Consider the following 26,930-nt stretch of genomic DNA (forward strand, 5'->3'; position numbering starts at 1 on the left):
TGCATGAAATGAGTAAAACACCTCAATCAGGTGACAAAACAAACCTTAAATACCTGTGCCATAGGGAATCCTACAGCGACACCCTATGGCACACACAGTGAATAACACCCAATTGTGACAGCCCAAAACCCAAACATGAACTCTCATCTCCGGCCCCTACGCGACAGGCTAAAGTAAATGTACTAAGTTTATACAGTATATATATGTTCACTTTTTAGTTACTGTGTCTGTACCTATGTACCCCTGATGTCAAGGTGTTGTGTGTATATAATGTGTGATGTAAATATATATTTTCTTGAATAAAGGAGAACAGATATCTATATATCTACATTGAGAGTCAGTTGGCTAAAAAGTGTCTAAAATCAGGGAAATTACCATTCTGGCCAATAACCAATAATCCAACATGTGAGAAATCATTGAATAAATAATTCAAATAAATAATCTCTTTATTGGATATAGTTTATTCTGCATCGTGATTATCTTTTTAAAACAGAATATTAATTTCATGATGATACATGACAAAAAACAACATCAAATCTTATAATAATAGTTAAGAAGCTGGAACCAGCGAATATTCAGCATTGTTGCCAGAAGGGTGTTTGAGTAACGTAAAACGGTTATAGATAATTTAAGGACATTTGCTTCAAGTTTATATCCTTAATAAGGATGAAAATAGTACAATTAATTATTTTCTATTTCAATTATTTGAAGATATCCTCACATTACATACATGCAACGAAAACTGATATTTAATTAGTTTGAACGTTAAAGGTAATCAATTTTATTTAATATCTTAATTTATAATCTAATAACATCTAATCTATCAAATGTCACACAAAAGAGTAAAATGCCTGTTATATATCCCACAGCCAGAGGGAATTAAAACCCGAAGAGATTCAGTTTATGACCACATAGCACAGAGAAAACATTACATCTTCATATTCTGGAAGCTGATTCACCAATTTTAGGAACATATCTTAAAGTTTGCATCCCTAAAGAAAAGGAGCAATAAACACAATGTTTAACTCAATTGAAGATATTAATAACAGTGAGTAATTGCACAACACATTTTTAGGATGAAATATAAGTTTCAAATGAAGAATTAAATTGTTGTATGAAATGACTGTAAAGATGCATTAGAGGTCATCATGTTAATTGGCAATAAGATTTCCTGGAATTGCCCTCTATTAAATCTAATATTATTTAAAATGTCTCATTATATTTTATCTGAAAGAAACATATAAAAAGTCACAAAATAGGAAAATAAATCCAGTTTTTCGCAGGTCAAGCAGATACATGAACAGTTAACACCCCAAACATATTAACTTCAAAACCATATAGAAAACATTACAACCCTTATCTTATCTCACTACTGATAGATTATTCAGATCATTGTTGCAGCTGAATTCTGTAACACGAGGACTTTGAGGAAAGAAATGCACTTTTCTCTGATAAAAATCACACACAGCAATTCAGCTTTAGAGCTCATCCTCCTCCTCGTGGAAGACTTGTCCATCCGGCTGCTTCCTCCAGGCCACTTGGACGTTGTCGTCCAATCCCTGGGCCCTTAGGTTCTTTTTCGCCTGAGACACAAAAACTCATTATCATTATCGTTCCAGTAAAAACAGATGATTTCTCTTTAGCTCACTCATCTGAAATGGTAGCTGTTCCCCTTATTTCTTCCAGTGTAAAGGCTTACCTCAGGTTATGGAATAGTATTTGTACATGTTCCTAATGCATTTGGTGGCATGTGGCTAAGTTTCTGCTATTTACTTCTGCACATATTTACACGTCTTCTTACTAAATGCTTGGGTCCTGTTATTTGTGGCCAAAGTATTGAATGGATAATGGATATAGAATTTCATTCATGGTCATCTTGGTCCATTTCATTCGTATTGAAATTCATTTACTACATTTTCTTTCGTTGAATTCATTATTCTTTAATAGATAGTTATTTGTTTCCTACCTCTTTCGTCTCTTGTTCTCATGTCATGGGAATTTCCTTTCTGGTGATGTTTTTGCATAAAAGTAGAAAACATGATTTACCTCCACCAACATCGCATCCAGAAAAGCCGGGTCGTTCAGTTCCACACCGTTTGGTTTCTTCACCCTCACCTTTATCACTTGCATTGAAACAGGCACAACAGCTAGAAACACAAACAAACTTCATCAGTCACAACGTTTATGGTGTCTTCTTTTTCAACAGACTCAATATCATCACTTGCTTTGACGTAGCTGTGAATTTTACTCACGTCCGTAGCAGATGAATGGTTTCTCCACTCCACAGTCCAAGTCCTCCCATTTTCCAGAGTTGTCAAAAGCTGCAGCGACACAAACCTTTGAAGACCTCGTAGTTAGGTTCATTTACTTTCCAGTACTTGAAGGAGGAGTTGCTTCCATCGGACCACTTCCAGGAGTCTCTGTAAAGGCCGATCGAAACCCCCCCTTCAGGTAACAGATCAACAATCTGCTGGTTCTCTGCTGGGTTTCTCACACTGGCCAGGTCTGTGTGGTGTTCTCTGCAGTAGCTCTGGGCATCAGTCCAGTTCATTGGGCTCTCAATGAGGACAAATGCTGCATTCGGCCCTGAAAATGGACCCCAGAGAAGCTGAGTAGAAGCACCACGACATACAGCCTGACATCAATGCCACATCTCTGGTGGTATTGATGCCTTTATAATATAAAATATTACATTTAAATCCCACACATTTGTACTTTGTAATTTGTAGTTCTGGGGTTTTTCAACACATGAATGTTGGCAAGAAACTTTAGTAGTATCAGTGGTGGAATATTCAGATCTTTTAGTAAAAGCAGAAGTACAACGATGTGAAGATACTGTGTTACAGGTTAAAGCTTCATTCAAATTATATTGATTCTATATTGTTCTTATTCTGTTTAGCACAGATTTATAAGATGTGAAACGTAACTACAATTCTGAAACAAGTTTGCAAAGAATTGTATATATATTGTATATCATTTCCTTTTACATTATCTTTGAAATGAAACCATGTGAGAATTTTAGTGAAAAGGGAAATGTCTTTAGTGGAACTGCTAACAAAAGAAAAAAAGTCACAAAGAAAAAAGGTTGGGAACCGCTAGTTAGATAAAGATCAATGCATTGTATTTCAGAAGCTTAAAATATGATTTTAAATGTGTAATATTAATTTTAAGTTTATATTCTTACCTGTGACATCAAAGCAGACCGACCTGTAGGCGATATTACAATCATAATCAAGCCATGTTCCATCAGAACGAAGCAATGTGCATTGTTCATCGTGCCCGTTGCTTGGTTGTCCAGTCCTCCATCGTCTGAACTCGATCTCTCCCGATCCGTAGAAGCTTGGGTCTGACATCGACCACCTCCAGGTGTCCCGGTCATCGTGCAGCCCTATCCAGGCTGACTGAAAGCAAGAAATTGTTATATTTATTACATCCTGTTGAAGCTTTTAAAGCTGCTGCTGAAGAAAGTGTGTATGTTTAATAAAGAGAAGGTTTGCCTTCATGAGACCAGCCTTGGTACGTGGTGATCTAAAGGGAATCCCCTCAAGTCAACATTCATTCACAGCCTTGTTACTCTGAACCTCTTCCACTTTATTACAGGGTTTCATGCTATAGCTTTGGCTTAAAACATGTTCAACTCTGTTTTAATACTCAGGTTCCCATAGGACTTTAAAACAGGTTTAGCTTTCTGTAATAATCTCTCCTTTTTAAATTTAACTCTAAAATAAATGTAATTCATTTGAATTGAAAGACAGAGAAAAGTGACCTCACTTGTTTGTATTGGCCTGCCATGTTGTTCAGGAGCTTCACAACCTCCATGCTGTCTACAGTGGCCAGGTCTGTGTGTTTCTCTCTGCAGTATCTCTGTGCTTCAGACATGTTCTTTGCTTCATAAACAAAATGGTACTGACGTTCAGCATGTGAGGAGACAGCGCTCAGCCCTGTAGAGACACACACACTTTGATTAGATTCAATATCAATTACTGAACCAACTTCTCCAAATTACATTAAAGTTAAACTGTAAATTAAAGAACTTAAGTAATTGTCAGTGGGAAACCAAAATAGAAAGTACTAAAAATTGCTAATGAGATAATATATTTTAAATAAAAATAATAATGACCTGAAAGGGCGATGATGATCAGAAGAACTGTTTCCATCCTTGTCTCTTCCCTGTTCCTCTCTTTTGGACAGAGACTGCAGATGTGCAGCTGTTTATATTATACATTAGGTCAAATGCAAAGTGGATATGGAACTGACACCTTTTTTACATCAGGCTTATTTACTTACATTTGCACATGCATTTACAAGGTAGGACCAATAGAGTAATGTGGGCGTAGGACTGGTGATGCACAGCAGGAAAACCAAATTCATGCCCATAAACAAAAACAATACAAAAAGTCTGAAACAACACTGATCATTTCATATAATGAGAAACCTTTACAGTTTACAAGCTAATACATTTAAAAGATCACAAAACCATTGAAAGAATTATTGCTCTAACTTCCAGCTTCATACTTTGGGTATTCTAGTAAAACATGTGTTCATGCTTTAATGTTACACAAACTTTATTTTCTTTGTGTCTGGATACCTGTTTCAAACGCTTTGTTGTAGCTACTCAAAAGGGTTTTATTGTCACGGCAAAGGCTTGAGTCCATGTTCACCCTCTGATGGTGTTTACTGCAAACCAACATGAACTGAGACACATTCAGAATGTTTAGAGCAGCTTTACAATTAAAAAAGCTTTATGTTTTGAAACCTCACTTTTCAAAAATAACTTTATAGTCTAAAAAATATTACCTACATTGTTTAAAAAAAAGCGTCTTGTCATCCAGGCCAAAAATCTTCAACATTTCACCCAACAGGAGGACACACAGTGGAGGAAATAAGTCTGTGATCCCTTTCAGATTTTGTAAGTTTACCCACTTACAAAGAAATGAACAGTCTATATTTTTAATTGTATCTTTATTTTAAAAGAGAGAATAAGAATATCAAAAAGAAAATTCAGAAATTGACATTATATAAAAGATTAAATTGATTTGCATCTAACTGTGGGAAATAAGTATTTGATCCCCTTGCAACACTTGTCTTAGTACTTGGTGGAGAAACCCTTGTTGGACAGACAGAGGTCAGACGCTTCTTGTAGTTGGTCTCCAGGTTTGTGAACATCTCAGGAAGGATTTTTCTCCTCTCTGAAGATCCTCTCCAAATCCTGAAGGTTTTGAGGCTGATGCTTGGCATCTCGAAGCTTCAGCTCCCTCAACAGATTTTCTATGGGATTAAGGTCTGGAGACTGGCTCGGCCCCTCCATCACCTAAGTGTGCTTCTTCTTTAGCCACTCCTTCGTTGCCTTGGCCGTATGTTGAGGTTTATTGTCCTGCTGGAAGACATGACCCATTGTCAGTGTCCTGGCTGAGGGAAGGATGCTATCGGCCAAGAGTTCACGGTACATGGCCCCGTGCATCCTCTCCTCGATGCAGTGAAGTCGTCCTGTCCCCTTATCAGAGAAACACCCCCAGAGCATAATGTGTCCACCTCCATGCCTGACGGTGGGGATGGTGTTCTGGGGTTATAGTCAGCATTTCTCTTCCTCCAAACACGGCGTGTCGAGTTGATGCCAAAGATCTCGATTTAGGTCTCATCTGACCACATCATCGTATCCCAAGCCTTCTCTGAATCATTCAGATGTTCATTGACAAACTTCAGACGTGCTTTTCATGGTCCTTCTTGAGCGGGGGACCTGCATACTTGTCATCTGTCATGCAAAAAGGTCAGACGCAACAATTGTTTGCGTAGGCAAATAATAAGCAAGTAGCTGAATTACATATTTGAGACTTCAACTTTGTTAAAAAAATGTTATTACCATTTAGTTGACTATAGGAACAAATAAATAGTCGCCACAATGATGTGTCTTTTACATTAATAGAACTTCATGTTGTTAGGTTTCCAATGCTTTAAAGGGTTTGACAGTTGTTGTTTTTGATCCCATTACAAACACATTATCCCATTATCTTATCTTATTACTCATCTCTTTCGACTCCACTTCAAGCGATAGAATTACTAAATTTGGATAAAAGCGTCAGCTAAATGCAATGTAATGTAATGTAATGTAATGTAATGTAATCTTAGTACCCTGACCTTGGCCAGGAAAAACAGGCACTCGCTTGTTTAATTATTTTGCGGTCTAGATTTCTTTATTTTTTTTATTTTTTGCGTGTGTTACCTCGAGGGCCGTATCAAATTTTCTCGCGGGCCGTATACGGCCCGGGGGCCGGAGGTTCTCCACCCCTGATTTAGAATGTATCCATACTCAATGTAAGAGCTTGTGCCTCTTCGGGGGGTGCTAACATTTAAACATACACGTTATTCTTTACTTTCTTCCGTCTTTATATTAGAAGATATTACTTATCTTCGTCATGTTGTTTTCCGTAGCAACAACAATTTCCTGTCAAACAGCGTAAACTCGCCTTCAAAATAAAAGCATCTAAATAAAACAGGAAGTTAAAGGTGGGGTTATTTGTTGTTATATTCCATGGAATGCTCTTAACATCCCGATAGCGATGAATATATTAAATGCTTTGACAATAAATACATAAAAAAAATGTCATCTGTGGAAGCCGTGGTGCTGTAAAAAGCACGACCAATCATCTGAGCCGGCCCGGCTAAAGTAACTGGATGGCCTACCTGCCTGTCAGCCTTCCATCTGTGCACAAACTTATCTCGTGCCCTCATTGGTCATGTGCGCGTTTAAGTGTGTTGGAGGAGGGGCTCTGTAAGGAAGTCTGAAGGAAGAGGCAGATTTTTTCCTGTCGTGTACTTTCAAATTCTAGCGCACTCGAGCTGGTTTCTCCAAAATTACATACCCCCACCTTTAAACATCAATTACATTTAAGACATACAACTGCAACGAAAGTAACAAAACAAGGTAATATCCTTTTCAGCTTCACAGAACACAAATTGGGTTATTTACATAATATGTTTACATGATTTTGTTGTGCAATAAAACAACCAGAGAAGCGATCTGCAAGGAAACATAGCAACACCGTGTCCTCATGCTCCTGTTTCACCTGCTTACTACAGGTATCCTCACTGCTACTGACTTCGATTTGAGCATTGTGATTAATTGTGATTGAAGCGCCTCTGCTCTGTAGAGTTTCTCAGGACTGACTGAGGAAGATGCTCTGAGGCTGGCCTTTTAATACGTCCACGTTACCATGACACATGGGAAACACTTGAGCTACTCAAATTCGGCTGTCTTCGCCGATACCGTGGCGTGGTCCCATCTCGATGTCATTGTACTATAATACGATGACTACACGACGGCATTGTGAGGGCTTCACGTAGTCGTGTTGCCTTCCTAAGACAATCGGGCAGCTTCTTGTTTCCTTCGTATTGTCTTCGTGAGGCGAAAAATGCCCGATGGCACCGATGATCACACAAAGTAAACGACACGATTTGACAAGATGCCCTCATGATGGCCTTACGAAGGGCAAAATGGACACACTAATTCAACACGAAAATGAACCTTCGTATGGTATTTTGGCAATTTTTTGGCATGCCAAAGATTTTGCCACTGCTCACGAAGTTGCTGGCCGGAGCCTGAGAAACTCCACCGGCGGTCATACGATGGCTTAAGATGCCCTCACGAATGGCCCGATGTTGTTACGATCAGAGCCGAATTTGAACATTTCCTTTATCGTGTGTCCAACTTATTTCCCACAACTTAATGCAAATTAATTGATATCTCTTATATGATGTACATTTCTGGATATCCTTTTTATATTCTGTCTCTTGTTAGTAAAATAAACCTACCATTAAAATTATAAACTGTTAATTTCTTTGTAAGTGGTTAAACTTACAAAATCGGCAAGGGATCACATCATTATTTCCTCCGCTGTATTTGAGTCCGGACAAGAGAGGTGGAACGAAAGGCAGACTAACTTTTACATCTCTAGATCCATGTCTCTGGCATGGCTTGATATTCAAGATTGAGAAATAGAAATTATAAGAAAAATTTGTATTTGCTTCGTTGTTCTTTATGTTGTTTTAGTCCAGGTTTAGTTTCATAAATAATAGTAATAATAAAAATAATACGTTTATTTATTATAGTACCTTTCAAAGAAATATAATTCATAAAGTGCTTCACAAGTAAGAACAAAAGTTCAAATGGTTTCACAGAAACATGAATACAATAACCACATGAGGAGAAATGTAAGGTAAAAACAAAACACAGACGACGTGGAAATCCTGAAAGGAACAAATATAATAACAGAACACATCACACACATTTCAAATAGAAATAAAAGCCAATGTAAAAAGATAGGTATTCAGTAGTTTTTTAAAAGCTTCTACAGAGACTGCAGAGCGGATGTCTATAGGGATCTCCTGATCTCCTGAACTTCCCCACTCAATCTATCAAGACCCGAGCAGTTCTACCAGAAGTCCAAGGTAAAGGCACAGGCCGGCGCATACCGATCATGGAATCCCTCACCATATGAACTCTGACCCCTCAAGTCTACAAGTGAAGAGACACCATGTGTCAGCTCCTTTTAGAATAGTATTTCTTCTCTTCTCTGAGAAACAAGGGTATGAAAAGAACAGCCAGAAACAGAGGAAGAGAGGCACAACGTGACTACGTAAATGCACTCTCCTAAATATTAAACGAGTAAGAGGTGAAGAAACACAAAGCCAGAAATTGAAATGAAAAGGCACCATCATGCTTCCCCTTAGAATAGTGTGGAAATTATGAAGAGGGGACAGGGGATACTAGTGAAGAGGGACAACAGTGAAAAGGCCCAACGTATCCAACGTACTAGCACTCTCCAAAGAGACAGAAAGTCAAAGTATACGCCGAGAGGCACAACGTGACTACGTAAATGCACTCTCCCGTTTAAATTAGTTCAAGGGAAAGGGGGTGAAAAACTAAACTAATCAAAAGCAGGAAGTAGAGAGGCCTAAATGCCCTCTCCTAGATTCAGTTAAAGGAAAGAACTGGGGAACAAACAAGTACAGGAGGAAAAGCCCAACGAGTCAACGTCAACACACTCTCCTAGAATAGTTCAAGGTAAACGGGGTAGGAAGAATATAGTAAGAAACAGAGCTGAAAAGGCGTCCAAGTAGTGTCTCTACTGTAGGCTATTTGTATTATATGTACAGCACTTTGGCTCGACCAAAAATTGTTTATAAATGTGTTGTATAAATAAAACTTGATTTGATTTGATTAGGGAGAGAGCTCCACAGTGTTGGAGTTCCACCTGAAAGGCACGGTCACCTTTAGTTTTTAAACGAGACCGTGGGACAGCCAGTAAGCCCTGGTCTGAAGACCTAAGGGACCTACTGGCAATGTAAGGATGGAGAAGGTCACTTATATACTCCGGTGCATTTCCACGCAGGGCTCTATATGTAATAACCAGAACCTTCAAATCAATTCTAAAACGAGTGGGGAGCCAATGTAAGGATTTTAAAATGTGTGTAATGTGTGTCATCCTGCTTGACCTGGTTAACAGTCTTGCAGCAGCATTCTGGACCATTTGGAGGCCTTTTTTTCCTGCCCAGGTTTAGTTTAATTAATAATGGCATGCGAATGAGCAGACTGCATGTTTGTTGCTAACAGATTTCAGATAAAACATTCAAATCTCTATGTGTTTGCATAGTTAGTAAGTCCGGAGCAGCACAACAATAGATCAACCCCGAGGCTAAACCTGACTCTTTGGAGATCAACAACACTGTCAAAATACCACATTATGTGAAAGCACAACATTTTGTGATTATAATGAGGAACATATACTCAAATATAACATTTAAGGTGATTAATGCACAATACTTGCTCCTTAAGTCTATATGTTATGATGTAACTGTAATCACCCTGTTAGACATTGCATTGTATATTCCCAGTTAACTGTTAACAGTACCTTATTGTAGAGATATGTTAGAGTACAACAGCTTTACTGTTTTGGTAACAGTGTGATACTGTAAAGATGTTTTGTAGTCTGATACTGCAATTATTCTTGATAGTATTATACTTTATATTTACAATATACTAAATATAGCCTTCTACAATACACTCCTGAATCATGAATATTCCCGCACATGTACATCATTTAAATACCAAACATAAACTAGAAAAACCAGAACAAATACATGTTCATTACTGCGACAGTAGCTTGTACTTGTGAGACGTCTGCCGTACTCATGGACATCATTTAGAGCTGTCTTAATAGTTGCAGTGCTCCAGTATTAATATTGTCACCAGTTTCCGAGCTTTTCATGATATCAAGCAACTCTAGCGTTATAAAGAACCATGCAATGAAATGTCAAACTGCAGCAGTGTCTGTACTTTTTTGCTTATACTCTTGTATATTCAAAATTATGTTACATGCAGGACTTTTACTGGTTACTGAGTATTTGTACGTATTGTAGTATTGCTTAAGAGTTGATTTATTGTCTTCTATGTTTTTTATAAGTCCAGTTTTTATTAGTTTAATAAATAATGGCATGTGAATGAGCAGACTGCTGTCACGCATGTTTGGTGCTTACAGTTATCAGATAAAGTTCAAGTCATTATGTGTTTGCATATAGTTAGAAAGGCCGGAGCAGCTCAACAATAGAACAACCCTGAGGCTAAACCTGACAATACATCTGTTCTCTTTGGAAATCAACAACACTGTCAAAATACCACATTATGTAAAAGCACAACATTTTGTGATTATTATTAGGAATATGTACTCAAATATAAAATTAAAGGTAATTAATGCTCAATTCTTGCTCCTTAATGCGATGGAAACTTCTAAAGCAATGAAGAAGAGACTCAGAGAGACACGAGGAGAGCAGGGACTTTGATGGCAAACACTGATGGTTATTTGGAGCTTCGGCCGGAGAATTCACAAGACATGTCGTGTGCCACGAGTTGACACGGCGGTTGCCAAACCAATTCTGACGATCTCTACCCCAGACCCATGTATTTAGCTCTGAGAGGATAATCAACATTGTCCATAACAAGATAAAATAGACAAAGCACAATAACACCTCTATCAGCTGACGCCAACAGGCAGGAACAGGGAGACAGGACACTGAGAGCAGAGCAGCCAAGGCTACAGGTGCCTGTGCTCAGTGAGTCAGGACAGACTGATCACCTGGGTCAAAGTTATGGGCCTAGGAAAATGTTTCCCCAACACTTAAGTCTATATGTTATGATGTAACTGTAATCACCCTGTTAGACATTGCATTGTATATTCCCAGTTAACTGTTAACAGTACCTTTATTGTAAAGATATGTTAGAGTACAACAGCTTTACTGTTTTGGTTACAGTTTGATACTGTAAAGATGTTTTGTAGTCTGATACTGCAATTATTCTTGATAGTATTATACTTTATATTTACAATATATATAGCCTTCTATAAATACACTCCTGAATCATGAATATTCCCGCACATGTACATCATTTAAATACCAAACATAAACTAGAAAAACCAGAACAAATACATGTTCTTTACTGAGACAGTAGCTGGTACTTGTGAGACGTCTCATGGACATCATTTAGTTTCGGTTAAACTGCAGCAGTGTCGGCACTTTTTTGCTTATACTCTTGTATATTCAAAATGATGTTAAATGCAGGACTTTTACTGGTTACTGAGTATTTGTACGTATTGTAGTATTGCTTAATAGTTGATTTATTGTCTTCTATGTTTTTATTAGTCCAGGTCTAGTATAATAAATAATGGCATGTGAATGAGCAGACTGCTGTCACGCATGTTTGGTGCTAACAGTTATCAGATAACGTTCAAGTCATTATGTGTTTGCATATAGTTAGAAAGGCCGGAGCAGCTCAACAATAGAACAACCCTGAGGCTAAACCTGACAATACATCTGTTCTCTTTGGATGAGGTAAAACACTGTCAAAATACTGCATGAAATTAGTAAAATACCTGCATTGAAAGGATAACATAAATTATGTTTTTGTATTTACTTGCACATCTCAAAACATTGTCTTGCACTATTTTATCTGTTTTATTTGTTCTATGTCCTAAATATATTCATGTTGCACTGTTGGAGGAGTCTGTGACTTAAGTGTTTCATTGCCATATCTACACTGTAGCTAATATGACCATGACAATAACACCTTGAATCTTGAATAACATTTTGTTTTTAGAATTAGGAAAATGTATATTCCCAGTTAACTGTTAGCAGTCCCTTTACTGTAAATATGATGTTTTAAAGCAAAACAGCTCAGAAGAAGGAGCTATGTGGACACAGGGCCTTAAGTGGATTTAGCCTTTTCAGTTTTACCCTGACCTCCACACTCGTTGACCGGGCAGAGCAGCAGGGGTTTGTGGTCGGGATACAGGAGTGAATACTGACGCTGGAAGTTGTCGGCGATGGCCAGCAGTCGGATCTGGTCGGGGGAGTTAACCCTGTAGGACTCTGGACACAGCGCGTCCACCTTCAGGCTGATGAAGGGCAGGGAATACATGACGTGTTTAACCCACCGGCACATACCTTGATGCAACAACATGCTTTCATTACATCTACATATTAACTATCATCTTACCGTGTTTTATTTTCTAATGCATTTTTTGTAAAGTAGGCTACATCTCTTGTGTGAAAAGTGCACTTTAAATAAAGTGTGTTACTATAACCAGGGCTGCAAATAACTGGTGCGCAGGTGCGCATGCGCACCTCCGCCAAAAAAAGAGCACCGTGTCATTTGAAAAAAGGCGCATTTGCATACCAACATTGAGAGAGAGAGAGGGAGAGAGAAGGGAGAAGAGAGAAGGGAGAAAAGAGAAGAGAGAGAAATATATTTGCGAGTTGCATAGGAACTCAGGGCCGGCCCGTAGCGCTGGCGTAATAGATGTTTGCCTAGGGCGCCAGATCTGTGGAGGCGCTGCGCTGGCAGCTCTGGGAGGGAAAAAAACATTTTTGACTGTTTGGTGCTCATCCTAATTTTCGGCCTTGATGTAACAACATTCATAATTAAGTAAATGTAACACCCTTTTCACCCCGGTTTACACGTTTCATTTGCCCTGTACGATGGGCGCTGTAAGTGATGAAAAATGGGGGCATGTTGGCTTATCTGGCGCCCGCAGCTCTCAGCCAAAATGCGAGTGAGCGTGGGAGAGAGGGAGGGTGCACCGGTACCGGCGCTGTTGTTATTAGAATCTGGTGCCATGCTAGCTGCTCTAACGGATATAAGAAGAAGATGTTTCTACAATGATGTGGAGGGAGAGTCCTCTCCAGTCAGACTGAGAGGCTGATAATTACAGCTCAGTGAGGTAAAGGACTCTTGAGTGTTTAGATAGTTCACTTTAGTCTAAGTTCAAACGGTTTGGTCACAATTTATGTAAACACACATTTCCAAGGCACTCCTTTATAATTATTGGGATAAACAGGTTGAAATCATTCCAATGTATACTATAGGACAGTAACCACAAATATCCTTTAAAACTGGAGAGATAAAAAAAAAAACATAAATAAATATTAAGGTAAAATAAGATATGAATGAACAACACAAATAAAATAAGTTACATTAATTTGTTATTGGCTATGGTAGGTTATTGGTTATGTTCACATACTTATTTGATTACATCCACTTGTCTAAGATGACAACAGAGACTTTCCCAAAAGCAGCTGTTGACTTGTGGATGCAAGCAGCTAATCGCAGACTCAACCAGAGAGAAAGAAGTAGGCCTACATCATCAGCTACCATGTCTGACAGAGAGGAAGACAGTCAGGAGGGTAGTGATGACAGCTTGTAGGATTACTGGTCGTGCTAATGTTGTCTTGTGTTCACCTCTGCATGTGTGTTCTGTGTTCACCTCTGCATGTGTGTTCAGCGCGTGAGTCTGGCAAATAAAGTCAAGACCCCTCAAAAGTTACAGTTTATTTCATTTTAAGGATGAGCACCAAGCAACATCTCCAGGTGCTCCTTTGAGAACCAGGGCAAAAAAGTGATGTGCACCCCTGACTATAACATACTTTTTAGTAAAAATGTAACCTAAAAACTACTTAAAATGTATCATCAAAAGCAAATGACTACTTGTTTCAGCCATAAATGTATAAATATGTATAATATTGTTGAACTTTCCTGTCGGCTCTCAGACCGTAGTCGAAGAAAACAGGGGGATGACTCTCTGTTTCCTCCCAGGGCAGAAGCAACCAGCTTCAGGTTCAATAACCCCCTTTACCAGTGGTGTAGTGGGCATTGGACACGGGGGTACGCCGTACCCCCACTTATTTGGAGCATGATCTTTTTTTCAATAGTCTAATAAATATAAAATCATTGCCAGTCTTATCAGTTGCAAGTGTGTATTTGTTGTAATAATGACAAAAACATAATACATTTCATAGTAATGGCCTATAATAAAAAATAAAAACGATATCCTTCAAAAATGATGATTCGTCATCACGCTCGTGACCCCACAGCGAGCTGGGGGTGTGTCAGTGACACACCCACGGCCAGCTCACCGCCCGCCGATTTTGCGGCAGCTCTTTCCCTCAAAAACGCTAACGAAAAAGCTCTATAATGGAAGGAAAACGTTTTTTACTTGACTTCTTTTCTAAAAAGAATATAATTCACAAGAAGAAAGAGGCTAGCAGCACCGAAGCTACAAGTGAAGCTGCTACTAGTACTACATCATCAGAAGAGCCGCCTAAAGATGTGAATAATGCTAGCTAACGTGCACGTTAGCTGCGCTAGCAACGTCCCCCTGGCTAGCTCAAGTTCACCTTTCCCAGAGGTATGGACGTGCATGTGGCAGAGGAAACAAGAGGCTACCCGTGGATAGACTGCAAAGCTGGGAAACTGGGCTGCTGTTCATCCATTTCGGATTTATCAGTCTTCAAAACGCAAGGGGTGTGTGTGTGTGTGTGTGTGTGTGTGTGTGTGTGTGTGTGTGTGTGTGTGTGTGTGTGTGTGTGTGTGTGTGTGTGTGTGTGTGTGTGTGTGTGTGTGTGTGTGTGTGTGTGTGTGTGTGTGTGTGTGTGTGAAGCAGCGCTGTCTGCTTATTTGCAAAGTAGGCTAGGCCTAATCAGAATAATTTCAAGTCCAGATTCAATGTTTGCATTAGTAGGCTATATTTTTCGTTTCGTTTATTTAATAAGTTAATTTCAGGACAACTTTGGGAATTTTGTTTGTTTGTTATGAGTTTTAAATAGATTTTGAAAGTGGAGATAGAGAGAAGCAGCGCTGTCTGCTTAGTTGTAGCTTATGCAATGTAGGCCTATAAATTGTTGTAACTTATGTGCCAGTGTGCCCATGGTTTTGAGTCTATGTGTGTGTTGAGCGCAGCGCCGTCTTCTTTTTGAAGTACAGTAACTAAAGTAGGACTAAGCATACCGGTAGTTTCTGTGGACCTGCATGTCTGCCCGTTTTGTGAGTGCACTGCGCGCGTGCGCACTTGTGTGGCATTGTTTGGGATGACCTAATTAAAATAGCGTCCCCCCAGTAAAAAAATCCCCACTACACCACTGCCCTTTACTGAAATGACTGGAGAGAAGCGAGCTCTTCTTGGGAGGCCGTTGCATTTATTTAGTTATTCTTGGTACACACAATACCAGTGGCGAGACGTCAGCGCCCTCTAGGCCCTCTGTGAGGGCCTAAGATATTCTAAAAAATAATATTTGAAAACATTATAAAAAAAAACATTTTTTTTTTAAATATTATTTTTTATATATTTTTTTAGTTTTTTTTTTTTAACCCTAGGTATAAAAGTCACGGCTCGCCACTGCACAATACTTGATATACCTATATCTTCTGCTGCCTCTTTTTCACTTCCAGAAAACACACGTTCACTCACTCTCGCTCTACCATACCCACACACACATGCATGCGCCACACCCCTCTCTCTCTCTCTTAAAGGGATAGCGATCTCACTCTGCATGACCCTAATATCATAACAATATGTAGGAGCTTTAGCCCGATACAAAAGCTTCCATGGTGGCTTAAATCCCGGGGATGAGTTGGCTGACGCGCTTTACTGTGTTTATAGATACCGGTTGTGTTGTTATTGTAATGGCTTAGGCTTGTTATCGGATGTGGAATAGACAAAGTACATTCCATGTATTGAGCAGGTTTTGTGCATCGTCAAAGTGAGGTCCATACAATTATCCATTCAATAACAAACTTGCGGTACAGCAGTCAAAAACCATTTGCCCTTCAGGGTCAGACACACTCAATCAGATGACAAAACAAACCTTAAATACCTGTGCCACAGGGAATCGGACAGCGACACCTTATGGCACACACCGTGAATAATGGCACATTTCCACTGCAGCGGGGTATCCCCGTTTAAGCGTCCCTAAGCGTCCGCGCTCAGGCTGCCTCGCTGGCCGTCCGAGGCCATGGCGCATTTCCATTACAGTTTAGGACCTGGGGTAGCAACGCAGTGTAGGCGGGGCGATCGGCTTCACATTTCGAGTTGTTCCTTTGAGCTCCCGCTGGATTTTATCATCCCCAATGAGATGGAGGAACGTTGTCACCTCCTCGGTCGACCACGGTGTGCTTTTCTGTGACGTTGCCATTTTTGTAGCTCCTCCGTTTACAAAAATGCTGTGTATAAAAATGCTGCAAGCTTGCTTCTAGATATATATGCGACGCTAGGGATGATCTCGCGCGCGATCTTGTGACGATTCTCTCTGACCAATCAGCAGTCGAGAGCGTTGACGTCACTAGTTCAGCTCTGGCCTGATAGAACCACGATTTTATGGGGCTGGAAAAAGAGGGAAACAGTACCCGCTAGCCGGTGCTACACTATATGGAAAGGCCACCAAAAACTGGCCTGGCCGCTTGAGGACGATTAAAGACGCTTAAACGGGGCTACCCGCTGCAGTGGAAATGCGCCATAACACCCAATTGTGACATTCCGAAACCCAAACATGAACTCTCATCTAAATGGCTCTTACACACCGGCCCCTAATTGTAAGTGACAGGCTTTCAAGTTCCCCAAAAAAGAGAGCCATTACCATATCACTACTGTTTTATCATCCAGACATGGATCCAGTTTGTAGATATAGGATTTGTTTAATCCTTGGCAAGCACAGTCCCTTTTGACTTGTGTGCCGTCCAATGGAATGCTGCTCTCCATGAGATTTGCTGACCAGTGGCTTCCTGGTTTCCAAAGAAAGTTGGAATATTCAATCATAGTAAGGAAAATGTCTGTCTTATGGACATAGTTAACATGGTGTTTGTCCTTCAAATGTACTGATGTCCGCACAATGGAAATGTGATGTCAACTTCCAATGCAAATTCCCTACCACCGGCAGGACACATTTTACCAACTATGCCTACACACATGCAACACTTGGGGGTTCTATATGCATGTGTCTGAGGGTAAAAAAGTCATCATTCTGTATATAAATATGTTTGTCAATATCATGGACATCTCCTGCTAAATTGGGATCCACAAAGCTGACACCCTGCTGACACAGCAGTGACTCTGCTGTACATTTCATGAGAAATGGACATATTCCTGTACATTTTATGAGTCAAATGTGGATGGAATGGACAGGTTTCAAGCTTCTTTCCTGGGTTACATAGTGCTGTGAAGTAGCCTGTCCTCTGGGTGGTGGGAGAGCGAGGTGCTGGAAGGAGCTCTCTGGGTCACATCCTGCTGCTGCTGCTGCTGCTGCTGCTCTCTCTCTCCCTCCCTGTATTCACAGTACTTTTACCCAGCGTTCACACACTCATTCCGGGGTAAGAAAGCCATGTGCATCACCCTGGATCTCTGCCTGTGAGTGTGGGACCCTGCTTACAGCAGTGAACCTGGTGCAGCCTGCTGCTGATGCTGCTCTCTCTCCCTCCCTGTATTCACAGTACTTTTACCCAGCTTTCACACACTCATTCCGGGATAAAAAAGCCGTGTGCATCACCCTGGATCTCTGCCTGTGAGTGTGGGACCCTGCTTACAGCAGTGAACCTGCTGCCACATTTGGTCGCGTCCATTTCATGTACATTTAATGGGTAGTCACATGTGGATGAAATGGACACAATTCCCGGAGGTTCCAGGCCAAATTTGGGAGATCATATGCGGCCTGCCATGCGCCCCCACCCGTGGAAAGCAAAAACAAGTAAATAAAACGGTCAATTATATCTTAAAATAATCAAAAATGAAGTTTAAAAAAATTCTCGAAAAAACGGCTAAGTGCCAACGGAGCAGGGGCTCACAAAAGCTCAAGTCTTCGGCGCTTCCGGTGAAAGCCCCGGAGACATTTGCACTACCCCGTTGCATTTTTACAACGGAGAGGGGAATCGAGACCTCCCTTCCTCCGTTCAAAAAATTAATTCATCTTTTCCAAGCTACCATCTGCACGAAATCAGAAACCCGGTTTTTGAGAGCACTTAGAAAAAAACGGCCTATTTCACATGATGGGGAAATCATGGAGGAATGCATCCGCTGCATGAGCACTTTGGATCGGATACAATTGTTGCCTGGAGGACCCCCAATCATGGTTCTTACAAAACTTTAAGTTTTTGAACTGGTCTCTGGAGGAATTCAAGGGGAGTTATCACGGAATAATGAGACACTATTTTCGGATACATTTTATCAATTTTCACCCCTTTCTCTGGTTCTTCCAAAAGTTAATTTATACTTTTTCTGACTCTGGAGGAATGCAAGGGGAGTTTGGGCATACTCTCCCCGCCTATGGAACACTATTTTCGGATACAATTTATCCATTTTCACCCCTTTCTCTGGTTCTTCCAAAAGTTAACTTATACTTTTTCTGACTCTGGAGGAATGAGAGGGGAGTTTGGGCATACTCTCCCCACCTATGGAACACTATTTTCGGATACAATTTATCCATTTTCACCCTTTTCTCTGGTTCTTCCAAAAGTTACCTTAAACTGTTTCTGACTCTGGAGGAATGTAGGGAGAGTTGTCAGGGGACTCTACTCGCCTTAAGAGACACTATTTTCGGATACAATTTATCCATTTTCACCCTTTTCTCTGATTCTTCCAAAAGTTAACTTAGACTTTTTCTGACTCTGGAGGAATGCAAGGAGAGTTATCAGGGGACTCTACCCGCCTTATGGAACACTATTTTGGGGTACTTTTGGGCCTCCTGCCCGTGTCCACATGCCGGTGCTTGGCGGTCGGAATAATAATATTTTACAGGGCTCAGAGGTCTGCACTTTGAAGCTCCTGGAGCGGACAAATATATGTGTATTTGCCTGAATGATGGAAATAAACACAAAATGCTATTTTACAGGACATGACTGATATAGGTGTATTTTCACAGCTTTTTGGAAATACACCAAATGTGATTTTGCAGGGCAACAATAAGCTCATTTTACCCATGTGATGTTGTGCAGAACATTACGGACCAATCATCTGAGCCGGCCCGGCTAAAGTAACTGGATGGCCTACCTGCCTGTCAGCCTTCCATCTGTGCACAAACTTATCTCGTGCCCTCATTGGTCATGTGCGCGTTCAAGTGTGTTGGAGGAGGGGCTCTGTAAGGAAGTCTGAAGGAAGAGGCAGATTTTTTCCTGTCGTGTACTTTCAAATTCTAGCGCACTCGAGCTGGTTTCTCCAAAATTACATACCCCACCTTTAACATCAATTACATTTAAGACATACAACTGCAACGAAAGTAACAAAAACAAGATAATATCCTTTTCAGCTTCACAGAACACAAATTGGGTTGTTTACATAATATGTTTACATGATTTTGTTGTGCAATAAAACAACCAGAGAAGCGATCTGCAAGGAAACATAGCACACCGTGTCCTCATGCTCCTGTTTCACCTGCTTACTACAGGTATCATCACTGCTACTGACTTCGATTGAGCATTTGTGATTAATTGTGATTGAAGCGCCTCTGCTCTGTAGAGTTTCTCAGGACTGACTGAGGAAGATGCTCTGAGGCTGGCCTTTTAATACGTCCACGTTACCATGACACATGGGAAACACTTGAGCTACTCAAATTCGTCTGTCTTCGCCGATACCGTGGCGTGGTCCCATCTCGATGTCATTGTACTATAATATGATGACTACACGACGGCATTGTGAGGGCTTCACGCAGTCGTGTTGCCTTCCTAAGACAATCGGGCAGCTTCTTGTTTCCTTCGTATTGTCTTCGTTAGGCGAAAAATGCCCGATGGCACCGATGATCACACAAAGTAAACGACACGATTTGACAAGATGCCCTCACGATGGCCTTACGAAGGGCAAATGGACACACTAACTCAACACGAAAATGAAACTTCGTAAGGTATTTTGGCAATTTTTTGGCATGCCAAAGATTTTGCCACTGCTCACGAAGTTGCTGCCGGAGCCTGAGAAACTCCACCGGCGGTCATACGATGGCTTAAGATGCCCTCACGAATGGCCCGATGTTGTTACGATCAGAGCCGAATTTGAACATTTCCTTTATCGTGTGTCCAACTTATTTCCCACAACTTAATGCAAATTAATTGATATCTCTTATATGATGTACATTTCTGGATATCCTTTTTTATATTCTGTCTCTTGTTAGTAAAATAAACCTACCATTAAAATTATAAACTGTTAATTTCTTTGTAAGTGGTTAAACTTACAAAATCGGCAAGGGATCAAATCATTATTTCCTCCGCTGTATTTGAGTCCGGACAAGAGTGGTGGAACGAAAGGCAGACTAACTTTTCCATCTCTAGATCCATGTCTAGATGGCTTGATATTCAAGATTGAGAAATATAAATTATAATTGCTTCGTTGTTCTTTATGTTTTTTTAGTCCAGGTCTAGTTTCATAAATAATGGCATGAGAATGAGCAGTCCACCATCATCCCGGTTCCCAAGAAAACAGGATCTCAGGATTAAACGACTACAGACCCGTCGCCCTGACCTCTGTGGTTATGAAGTCCTTTGAGCGCCTTGTCCTATCACACCTAAAATCCATCACAGACCCCCTCCTGGACCCCCTGAAGTTCACCTACAGAGCCAACAGGTCTGTGGACGATGCTGTCAACATGGCCCTTCACTTCCTCCTCCAGCACCTGGACACAGCAGGAAACTACTACGCCAGGATCCTGTTTGTGGACTTCAGCTCTGCCTTCAACACCATAATCCCGGCGCTGCTGCACGACAAGCTCAGCTGCACGTGCCCTACTCCACCTGCTGGTTGATCACTGACTTCCTGTCTGACAGGAAGCAGCACGTGAGGCTGGGGAAACACGTCTCTGACCCCCGGACCATCAGCACTGGTTCTCCTCAAGGCTGCGTTCTTTCCCCTCTGCTCTGCTCCCTGTACACCAACAGCTGCACCTCTAGTCACCAGTCTGTCAAGGTCCTGAAATTCGCAGACGACACCACGCTCATCGGACTTATCTCTGGTGGGGACGAGTCTGGGACCATCTGGTGACTTGGTGCAGGGACAATCACCTAGAGCTCAATGCTCTCAAGGCAGTGGAAATGGTTGTGGATGTTAGGAAGAACGCAGCCCCACCCGCCCCCATCACTCTGTGTGACTCCCCAGTAACTGCTGTGGAGTCTTTCCGCTTCCTGGGCACCATCATCGCCCAGGACCTCAAATGGGAGCATAACAGCTGCTCCCTAATCAAAAAAGCCCAGCAGAGGATGTTGTTCCTGAGGCAGCTGAAGAAATGCAACCTGCCAAAGACAATGATGGTGAACTTCTACCCCTCCATCATGGAGTCCATCCTCACCTCCTCCATCACCATCTGGTACGCCGCAGCCACAGCCAAGGATAAGGGCAGGCTGCAGCGTGTCGTCCGCTCTGCAGACAAGGTGATCGGCTGCAATCTGCCATCCCTCCACGACCTGCCCGCCTCGTAGCGGGCAGATAGTGGCCGACCCCTGGACACAAACTGTTCACCCCCCTCCCCTCTGGCAGGAGGCTGCGCTCCATCGGGACCAAAACCTCTCGCCACCTGAACAGTTTCTTCCCCTTCGCTACCGGCCTCTTAAACAAGGCCCGGCCCCCCCACTGACACTTTACCTCAGTCATAACGCAGACTCTATACGCATTACATTAATGCACACAATGTCCAAATATTGTTCAAATATTGCTTACTGCACATATTTCGTATTTTATATTCTATAATTCACTGCATTCTATTTCGCTGTAAATTACTGCTTTATTTTATTGCTATCTATCCATATTGTTTTACAGTGTTCTTAATATAGTTCGCTATCTGTGTAGTCTTTTTAATTGTTTTGTTTTATATTTTATGACAAGTCAAATTCCTCGTACGTGTGAACCTGCAATAAACCCGTTTCTGATTCTGATGTTTGTTGCTTACAGATTTCAGATAAAACATTCAAATCAATCTGTGTTTGCATATAGTTAGTAAGGCTGAAGCAGCTCAACAATCGATCAACTCCGAGGCTAAACCTGACAATACATCTGTTCTCCTTGGAGATCCACAACACTGTCAAAATACTGCATGAAATGAGTAAAACACCTCAATCAGGTGACAAAACAAACCTTAAATACCTGTGCCATAGGGAATCCTACAGCGACACCCTATGGCACACACAGTGAATAACACCCAATTGTGACAGCCCAAAACCCAAACATGAACTCTCATCTCCGGCCCCTACGCGACAGGCTAAAGTAAATGTACTAAGTTTATACAGTATATATATGTTCACTTTTTAGTTACTGTGTCTGTACCTATGTACCCCTGATGTCAAGGTGTTGTGTGTATATAATGTGTGATGTAAATATATATTTTCTTGAATAAAGGACAACAGATATCTATATATCTACATTGAGAGTCAGTTGGCTAAAAAGTGTCTAAAATCAGGGAAATTACCATTCTGACCAATAACCAATAATCCAACATGTGAGAAATCATTGAATAAATAATTCAAATAAATAATCTCTTTATTGGATATAGTTTATTCTGCATCGTGATTATCTTTTTAAAACAGAATATTAATTTCATCATGACAAAAAACAACATCAAATCTTATAATAATAGTTAAGAAGCTGGAACCAGCGAATATTCAGCATTGTTGCCAGAAGGGTGTTTGAGTAACGTAAAACAGTTATAGATAATTTAAGGACATTTGCTTCAAGTTTATATCCTTAATAAGGATGAAAATAGTACAATTAATTATTTTCTATTTAAATTATTTGAAGATATCCTCACATTACATACATGCAACGAAAACTGATATTTAATTTGTTTGAACGTTAAAGGTAATCAATTTTATTTAATATCTTAATTTATAATCTAATAACATCTAATCTATCAAATGTCACACAAAAGAGTACAATGCCTGTTATATATCCCACAGCCAGAGGGAATTAAAACCCGAAGAGATTCAGTTTATGACCACATAGCACAGAGAAAACATTACATCTTCATATTCTGGAAGCTGATTCACCAATTTTAGGAACATATCTTAAAGTTTGCATCCCTAAAGAAAAGGAGCAATAAACACAATGTTTAACTCAATTGAAGATATTAATAACAGTGAGTAATTGCACAACACATTTTTAGGATGAAATATTAGTTTCAAATGAAGAATTAAATTGTTGTATGAAATGACTGTAAAGATGCATTAGAGGTCATCATGTTAATTGGTAATAAGATTTCCTGGAATTGCCCTCTATTAAATCTAATATTATTTTAAAATGTCTCATTATATTTTATCTGAAAGAAACATATAAAAAGTCACAAAATCGGAAAATAAATCCAGTTTTTCGCAGGTCAAGCAGATACATGAACAGTTAACACCCCAAACATATTAACTTCAAAACCATATAGAAAACATTACAACCCTTATCTTATCTCACTACTGATAGATTATTCAGATCATTGTTGCAGCTGAATTCTGTAACACGAGGACTTTGAGGAAAGAAATGCACTTTTCTCTGATACAAATCACACACAGCAATTCAGCTTTAGAGCTCATCCCTCTTCTTCTCCTCCTCCTCGTGGAAGACTTGTCCATCCGGCTGCTTCCTCCAGGCCACTTGGACGTTGTCGTCCAATCCCTGGGCCCTTAGGTTCTTTTTCGCCTGAGACACAAAAACTCATTATCATTATCGTTCCAGTAAAAACAGATGATTTCTCTTTAGCTCACTCATCTGAAATGGTAGCTGTTCCCCTTATTTCTTCCAGTGTAAAGGCTTACCTCAGGTTATGGAATAGTATTTGTACATGTTCCTAATGCATTTGGTGGCATGTGGCTAAGTTTCTGCTATTTACTTCTGCACATATTTACACGTCTTCTTACTAAATGCTTGGGTCCTGTTATTTGTGGCCAAAGTATTGAATGGATAATGGATATAGAATTTCATTCATGTTCATCTTGGTCCATTTCATTCGCATTGAAATTCATTTACTGCATTTTCTTTCGTTGAATTCATTATTCTTTAATAGTTATTTGTTTCCTACCTCTTTCGTCTCTTGTTCTCATGTCATGGGAATTTCCTTTCTGGTGATGTGTTTGCATCAAAGTAGAAAACATGATTTACCTCCACCAACATCGCATCCAGAAAAGCTTGGTCGTTCAGATCCACACCGTTTGGTTTCTTCACCCTCACCTTTATCACTTGCATTGAAACAGGCACAGCTAGAAACACAAACAAACTTCATCAGTCACAACGTTTATGGTGTCTTCTTTTTCAACAGACTCAATATCATCACTTGCTTTGACGTAGCTGTGAATTTTACTCACGTCCGTAGCAGATGAATGGTTTCTCCACTCCACAGTCCAAGTCCTCCCATTTTCCAGAGTTGTCGAAAGCTGCAGCCACACAAACCTTTAAAGCATTGTAGTTAGGTTCATTTTCTTTCCAGTACTTGAAGGAGGAGTTGCTTCCATCGGACCACTTCCAGGAGTCTCTGTAAAGGCCGATCCAATACCAACCTCCTTCAGGTAACAGATCAACAATCTGCTGGTACTCCGTCTGGTTTCTCACACTGGCCAGGTCTGTGTGGTTTTCTCTGCAGTAGCTCTGGGCATCAGTCCAGTTCATTGAGCTCTTAGTGATGACAAATGCTGCATTCGGTCCTGAAAATGGACCCCAGAGAAGCTGAGTAGAGGCACCACGACATACAGCCTGACATCAATGCCACATCTCTGGTGGTATTGATGTCTTTATAACATAAAATATTACATTTAAATCCCACACATTTGTACTTTGTAATTTGTAGTTCTGGGGTTTTTCAACACATGAATGTTGGCAAGAAACTTTAGTAGTATCAGTGGTGGAATATTCAGATATTTGAGTAAAAGCAGAAGTACAACGATGTGAAGATACTGTGTTACAGGTTAAAGCTTCATTCAAATTATATTGATTCTATATTGTTCTTATTCTGTTTAGCACAGATTTATAAGATGTGAAACGTAACTACAATTCTGAAACAAGTTAGCAAAGTATTGTATATACATCATTTCCTTTTACGTTATCATTTAAATGAAACCATGAGAGAATTTTAGTGAAAAGGGAAATGTCTTTAGTGGAACTGCTAACAAAAGAAAAAAAAGTCATAAAGAAAAAAGGTTGGGAACCGCTGGTTAGATAAAGACCAATGCATTGTATTTCAGAAGCTTAAAATATGATTTTAAATGTGTTATATTAATTTTAAGTTTATATTCTTACCTGTGACATCAAAGCAGATCACCCAGGTTACGTAATTACAAGCATTATCAACCCATGTTCCATCAGAATTAAGCAATGTGCATTGTTCATCGTGCCCGTTGCTTGGTTGTCCACTCCTCCATGGTCTGAACTCCGTCTGCCCCGGTCCGTAGAAGCTTGGGTCTGACATCGACCACCTCCTGGTGTCCCGGTCATCGTGCAGCCCTATCCAGGCTGCCTGAAAGCAAGAAATTGTTATAATGATTACATCCTGTTGAAGCTTTTAAAGCTGATGCTGAAGAAAGTGTGTATGTTTAATAAAGAGAAGGTTTGCCTTCATGAGGCCAGCCTTGGTACGTGGTGATCTAAAGGGAATCCCCTCAAGTCAACATTCATTCACAGCCTTGTTACTCTGAACCTCTTCCACTTTATTACAGGGTTTCATGCTATAGCTTTGGCTTAAAACATGTTCAACTCTGTTTTAATACTCAGGTTCCCATAGGACTTTAAAACAGGTTTAGCTTTCTGTAATAATCTCTCCTTTTTAAATTTAACTCTAAAAGAAATGTAATTCATTTGAATCGAAAGACAGCAAAGTGACCTCACTTGGTTGTGTTGGCCTGCCATGTCGTTCAGGAGCTTCACAACCTCCATGCTGTCTACAGTGGCCAGGTCTGTGTGTTTCTCTCTGCAGTATCTCTGTGCTTCAGACATGGTCTTTGCTTCAGAAACAAAATGGTACTGACGTTCAGCATGTGAGGAGACAGCGCTCAGCCCTGCAGAGACACAGACACTTTGATTAGATTCAATATCAATTACTGAACCGACTTCTCCAAATTACATTAAAGTTAAACTGTAAATTAAATAACTTAAGTAATTGTCAGTGGGAAACCAAAATAGAAAGTACTAAAAATTGCCAATGGGATAATATATTTTAAATAAAAATAATAATTACCTGAAAGGGCGATGATGATCAGAAGAACTGTTTCCATCCTTGTCTCTTCCCTGTTCCTCTCTTTTGGACAGAGACTGCAGATGTGCAGCTGTTTATATTATACATTAGGTCAAATGCAAAGTGGATATGGAACTGACACCTTTTTTACATCAGGCTTATTCACTTACATTTGCACATGCATTTACAAGGTAGGACCAATAGAGTAATGTGGGCGTAGGACTGGTGATGCACAGCAGGAAAACCAAATTCATGCCCATAAACAAAAACAATACAAAAAGTCTGAAACAACACTGATCATTTAATATAATGAGAAACCTTTACAGCTTACAAGCTAATACATTTAAAAAATCACAAAACCATTGAAATAATTATTGCTCTAACTTCCAGCTTCATACTTTGGGTATTCTAGTAAAACATGTGTTCATGCTTTAATGTTACACAAA

The 26,930-nt window shown here is 40.2% G+C and overlaps 1 protein-coding gene across 1 annotated transcript; it reads right to left on the reverse strand.

The window, feature by feature from the left end:
• Positions 1–2,314: 2,314 nt before the first annotated feature.
• On the reverse strand, positions 2,315–26,613 carry LOC117558055. The gene is made up of 11 exons (XM_034234017.1): positions 26,488–26,613; positions 26,139–26,308; positions 25,554–25,770; positions 24,626–24,961; positions 24,423–24,520; positions 23,848–23,963; positions 12,289–12,443; positions 4,121–4,180; positions 3,772–3,941; positions 3,185–3,401; positions 2,315–2,586 (listed from the first exon to the last, which is right to left on the reverse strand). The coding sequence occupies exons 1-11, from the start codon at positions 26,522–26,524 to the stop codon at positions 2,315–2,317; spliced, it is 1,848 nt and encodes a 615-aa protein (XP_034089908.1). The 5' UTR covers positions 26,525–26,613.
• Between the last annotated feature and the right edge of the window lie 317 nt (positions 26,614–26,930).

The sequence above is a fragment of the Gymnodraco acuticeps genome, unplaced genomic scaffold (assembly GCF_902827175.1).
Source record: "Gymnodraco acuticeps unplaced genomic scaffold, fGymAcu1.1, whole genome shotgun sequence".
Taxonomy (NCBI): Eukaryota; Metazoa; Chordata; class Actinopteri; order Perciformes; family Bathydraconidae; genus Gymnodraco; species Gymnodraco acuticeps.

What these genes read in the sequence shown, in the direction of transcription:
- LOC117558055 (XM_034234017.1), bottom strand. Translation starts at nt 26,524, where the DNA reads ATGGAAACAGTTCTTCTGATCATCATCGCCCTTTCAG. An exon ending in GATCTGCTTTGATGTCACAG is followed by an intron (nt 24,962 to 25,553) that starts GTAAGAATATAA and finishes GTCCATTTTCAG; the next exon opens with GACCGAATGCAGCATTTGTC. An exon ending in TGGCAGGCCAATACAAACAA is followed by an intron (nt 3,402 to 3,771) that starts GTGAGGTCACTT and finishes TCTTGCTTTCAG; the next exon opens with TCAGCCTGGATAGGGCTGCA.